The following is a 6,000-nucleotide window of genomic DNA, read 5'->3' on the forward strand; positions in this document are numbered from 1 at the left end:
GTTTCTTTCATATAGTCTATCCATTCTCTTTGAAACACTTCATCACTGAAGACTCTTCCTTCTGTATCTCCAGGACCAGGGTTTAACTCCACATTTCCAATAATCAGTAGAACTGATAAAACAGCCGCGGCCACAAATGTGTTGATTCTATCCGACACTATAGCATATTCACCTTTTGAACATCTGCAACACTGCCCTGCATTGAATAACCCGATTCGCGCCCTGTAAGAATTTAGGTCGTCGCACATACCTTCTTCACACGCTAACCTACTTGCATATGCTGCTTACTACACAACCGTTCTCTATGACTGCACTTCGTGAACTGCAATGTCTCTAAATAATGCAGAAATTCTTCATCACTCTATCTTTCGTGCCATGTTTGCAAAAGAACTACAGTAAATGGTGAATAGGAATTTTGAGACAGACTAATGAAATAGTTCACACAGTTGTTAAAAGAATTGCTGCTATCATTAAAAATATATTGACTGTATTGTAATGTCACAGGAAAGTGGTTATAAACTCCCTATTGTAGTTTTATGCTTCGTGTATAACCAATTATAAACAATCATATCAACCAGTCTATGTAAAGGGAATATTTTCGGTAATATGAAAGACTTGCCACATGGCGAAAATGCATTGAGTTCACTGTTATACAGTGGAAAAGGATGATAAACAGCAATATTTGCAGTTGCAAAAAAGTAAGAAAATGCAGACCGGTCAAAATGACCTGTGTTGCTCCTTCTGGTAGCTGTAGGCTACTTGTTACGCCATTAAATAATATTTAGGACTTGAAATTTTCAGGGAGCCTGAAGAGGATAAATTCAATAAAAGTCACGAAGAATGAACTAGATGAGACAATACAAGAGGAGACACAAATAAATTAAATATAAAAATGGGTCAAAATAGGTAACTTGGTGCAGCTAAAGTACATAAATACTGAATTCATGTTTAAGAGGGTCTTTCCTCATCACAGATCAACTGCACTACGGAATTTTGGTAGAAAACATTGGTCAATATGACAGACATTAATGACAGTGGTTAGTTAAGTTTGGTATGTTGAGGTCTTTGATATGCCTTGCATATACATTTTTTGGTAAGCATGCCTTAAGCCTGAACAAATCAAACCTAACCTGTCACTGATGACCAACGTTTTCTACCGAATTACCGGCAATTTTTCTGTGCTGTTGGAAATTTGTAGCCTTCGCATCATATGTAGTAGGTGAGTGATACTTTGTAAATAATTTTAAAAAAAGTGTTTACTGCTAAATTTTTATAGTTTGTACGTATCTCCCACGTCAAATCAAGGAGTTCTGAATAAATTTTGTCGAGAAAACGCGCCTCAGCTTTACATATATGTAAATTTGAGACCCTGCAGATTTCCCAGTAGAGGATACTTTGTAAACATTTACTTAAGCTGAGGCGCGTTTTCTCGATAAATATATATAAAAAAGTAAATAATTCTTACAGCATAAATCTGACAATATTAATTTAGTTTAGCCTGTAAGAGAAAACTTCGTAAAATCCAAGAATCAGTCACTGCTTTTCCAAACTAATAGGAAATCGATGACGCGATAAAGCCTATGTCACACACGATGGTAACACTTTAAAATTATTCATTTAATTGTAGGCTATTACAGCTGCTTCCCCTGCATTTCTTTCTCCAACCCTACACCATTCCACTGTACTCCCTTCCTCACATATTTTCCTTCACTTCTCTCTTTCTCTCTCTCTGTACTCTACTACTTTTATATTAAAAAGAATAAATTTCAGAACACAGTTACCTTCCTTTCGCACTTCCTCCAAAATTCCAACAATGTGCATAAGTTATAAAATAAATAATTATTGGCACTGAAAAGTGTCTTATCGTAACTGTGAAGTTTTGCATTCGTCAAATACAGACAAATCTTATCATTTTAGTATTGTAAGGTAATTGTTGCCAGTGAGGTAACCGTGGAACTAATATGATAAATATCCGAATGATGGCGTTACTACACTTATCCACTATCAATATTATCTTACTATACGCAGAGTGTGTATTAAGATTTCTGATGAGGGGGAGGGGGATAGAATCCCAGAGAGAGAATACCATATATAAAGTCATTATTATCCTCATTCGATATGGCTCAACACTTGGTCGCATTGAGTTAGGCTTAAGATAAGATGTGTAATTCCTTGGTAAGTTATTGATTGTTGTCAGCTTGCTGGTGATGATAATACATCAATATTATTTTCTTTGCTTACTTCATACTTTATAAAGTACAAATACTCTTATTAAAACAATTATATTTTGTGAGGGGGATAGAAGTTATCCCTGGCAGGGATGTTAATATGAATTTATGAGAGTGGGACAACTTTCCAACAGGGGGGAAATCCCTCCCATTCCCTCTCCCCGTTAATGCGTACCCTAACTATACGTATATTAAATCAATTCAGTCAATGTAGAGTATATACCGCCCACTTGAACATGTTCACACTTTTATCACTGCCAATGTTGCGCTATAAACCAATTTTCGCAAATCTAATGTAAAAGACTGCCTACACAAGCAAAAAGTTATACTAAATGTTTAGGATTAGAGTAAAACTGGCCTATGTCTCTTATAGTGGGCGGGACATAAGTAACATTCACCGAAAAACCAGCGACTCTTCCTCGGATTCGTGTATAATTTCCTCACTGCCAATAATTTATCTTAAAAGACTGAAAGTGCACATTTGACTGTGTTCATCGAATGCGCATCTTGCTTGCGAAAAATACTTTTCAGTGCCAGTTACACTACTTCGTGTGCACAAAATAGGAATTTTTGAGTAGGGGAAAACTAGCGCACAGGTAGTTCTGGTGATTTCCAAAATAAAAATCGTTAAATTTATAAGGAACTTTTTGTGGCAAGGCATAACAGGAGCCTAAACTCAGGGTGAGAATTAAGATTTCTGATGAGAGGGGATAGAATCCTAGATAGAGAAAACCATACATAAAATTATCATTCGATACAGCTCAACGCTTGGTCGCACTTAGTTGCTTGTCTTACATCTTGATCATAATAATAATTATATCCATGAGCAGGCTTAAGATAAGACACGTAATTCCTAAATTATTGATTGTTGTCAGCTTGCCCGTGATGATAATACATCAGTACTATTTTCTTTGCATACTTTATGAAGTACATATATTAAAAGAATTATATTTTGTGAGGAGGGGTGGAAGTTATCCCTGGCAGGGATGGTAATAAGAATTTATGAGAGGGGATAACTTTCCAACAGAGGGGAAATCCCCCCCCATCTCCCCGTTAATTCGGACCCTACCTAAACTAACCAAACCTAACCTGTCACAGATTTGTAAATGCGACTTGTAATCTATAAACGAAGTACAAAGGGAATTACCTCAGCGCTGATTTTGCGAAAAAAGTGCTTGATACACCAACTGTCTAGATAAAAAACTAAATTCATTATTATATTACAGTACTAATGTCATGTTACTACAGTAGTCTATCCAACAGTCAACATACATAGGTGAAATCAAAATCACAAGTTCCACAAGGCACCAATAACAATCCAGTGTGTCTACGTATGTTAGCCTTCACATGTAAATTCGTTGGAAGAAATATGAAACAATAAAATATGTAAATAAAACAAGCGTCACCCATTTTGACTTCATTAATTCGTTTGACAGAATCTTCAATTCTACTAACTGCCACACCTACTCCATATCATACTTCTTTAAATACCTGAAACCACCAAAGCTTCATTAGGACCGCAAGTAACAAATCCCCAGGTCATTTCGTGTTATCTAATTACTTCCACAGAGTTATCTGAGATACTTTACAATTATAAAAAAAAAGTCACTCCTCAAGATAAACAATAATGGCTACGATTGCTTCCAATTACGCCTCTTGCCGCTTTCGTACAAAGCCAATGTTGCCAACCCAGCGTGAAAAAATACGCTAGATGAATAACAAAAATAAGATTTTTCGTGTAAAATAAAAGCTAGATTGCAAAATTTGATCGCAATAAAATGCAAGCACATGCCAAAAATTGCACTGCAAAGATAGAATAGATTAGTGCTCAAATAAGCCATAATTTGCAAACTGCCATATCAAAAATGCTATAAAGCCACCGGCGTGGCTCAGTCGGTTAAGGCGCTTGCCTGCCGGTCAGAAGTATACCACAGTCTAAGACATACAGTCACGCAACTCATACGTATAAAATATGCCAACATTTGACAGCTGGCGCGACAGTAGCCCTCTAGCGGCAGGCAAGTTAAAAGTGTGCACACGACATATGATAACATATCAGAAAACGGGTTTTGCGTAATTTGTTTTATATTTTTATGCTATACAGTAAGTGTATATGATTCTTATTAATTTTAATTTAGAATCCTAGAAGAATTTCACACGCAGTTAATCTACAAGTTTCAGAAGCTGAGAATAAACGTAATTCTTTCTGCTCCTTACAACTGAATCATGGAACTGTTCACGTATCATGGTTTGAAATAATATAATTGTTCGTACGTGGATGGTTAATTAAATTCATTCCTGAATATATTTATGAATCATTAGAACTCTATATTTCCTGTGAGAAGAGTCAAAATTAGTAGCTTCAAAATTGTAGTATACATTGCGTGGTGAACTCCTCTCCCTATTTCCTGAGAAATTAACTATTTTCCATACCGCAAATTGGGGTAAACTCGGCCGCTGAGGTAAACTTGAAAATAAAAAAGGGGAAGATTTAAACCTTAATATGACAGACATTGATTTATGAAGTTTATTATTTTTCATTTCTTAAGAACCGGTATTTCCTTTATTATTTTGAGTGACAAATAGTGCTGATATTATGGTTTAAATGTTTATGGCAAGTTTACCGCATTTTACATTACATTTCCAGTTTTCACACATAATGCCTAATTTTAACTTATCCTATCTATATAATACGTAATTTACATGCCCTTACTGTTAATATGACGTAGGTGAAAACAAATAAATGAACACACAATTTTGTTGAAAAAATTGTGACTTCAATTAACTCAGAAAATGTAGGCCTAATTTTATTTTCAGAGCAGAAGTGGTGTAAGTCAAAATGGGTAATGAGGATTAAAGTAAACATTCTTTAAAATACAGCGCAAAGTAGCAGTTAATATTGAATTTATTTAAACTATTAGTAGTCAGTGAATAGCACGAAGGATATATTAATTGCTACTTTGCGCTGTATTTTACAGAATATTTACTTTAAATCTCATTACCTAATTTTGACTTACACCACTTCTGCTCTGAACAGCTCAAATAATCACTGGGAATGTAAAATCAACACCAATAGCAGTCATGCAAATTATTACAGAAAAGATTGCTTTTTATATTAAATTTAAAAAGGCTCTTGAGAACTTAATACGTCTGCCACATGAATCTACACCAACACATCAGAAATCTATCGACACAGTCTGGATTTATTCAAGAAGTGAATATTTTGCAAAAGGATTACAATACTCCATGAATTCTTGAAAAATTAACACCATGATCCCTACTTGAATGCAATATAACGTTCAACTTTTGAAAAATATATAGAAAAAAAAAACACGAATACAAAAAGTATGGAATTACTTGCATTAAAAACTGTAGATACATTATCCAAAATCGGAATGGTTACACATTTACACATATGATTTCTACAAAAAAAAAATAATATACTGTAACAGGTATTTACTTTGTTTTTATTTAAACTCTCCTTCCTGACATACAAATAGGTAACTGATAAGTAATAATAATGTTTTATAGAACACAATACGTAGGCTACCTACAACGTGGATTATTGGTTATTCCTGAGTTATGATTTTCTCATGGTCTTTAGGGAATCTGAAGAACGACAAATTCGGAGATTTAAACTTGTTGTTACTGCAATTTTCGTCATTCCACACATTGCCTTTATTCCGATGTATGATTAAAACGTTATTATAACATCTCGCATCCCTTTAAAGCGCGTGCTGGCTGAACGAGACTATGGCCAGTGCCTTGCCTG

General features: G+C 34.8%; 1 protein-coding gene across 1 annotated transcript in view; it reads right to left on the reverse strand.

The window, feature by feature from the left end:
- Flo1 (flotillin-1) overlaps positions 1 to 3,884 on the reverse strand; it is a 91,179-nt gene extending 87,295 nt beyond the window's left edge. Inside the window, exon 1 of the mRNA XM_069838072.1 lies at positions 3,720 to 3,884. Within this exon, the coding sequence (XP_069694173.1) occupies positions 3,720 to 3,771 (52 nt within the window). The 5' untranslated portion in view covers positions 3,772 to 3,884. The remainder of the gene's footprint in view (positions 1 to 3,719) is intronic.
- Positions 3,885 to 6,000: the final 2,116 nt, after the last annotated feature.

Source organism: Periplaneta americana, chromosome 10, assembly GCF_040183065.1.
Source record: "Periplaneta americana isolate PAMFEO1 chromosome 10, P.americana_PAMFEO1_priV1, whole genome shotgun sequence".
In the NCBI taxonomy this organism is placed as follows: Eukaryota; Metazoa; Arthropoda; class Insecta; order Blattodea; family Blattidae; genus Periplaneta; species Periplaneta americana.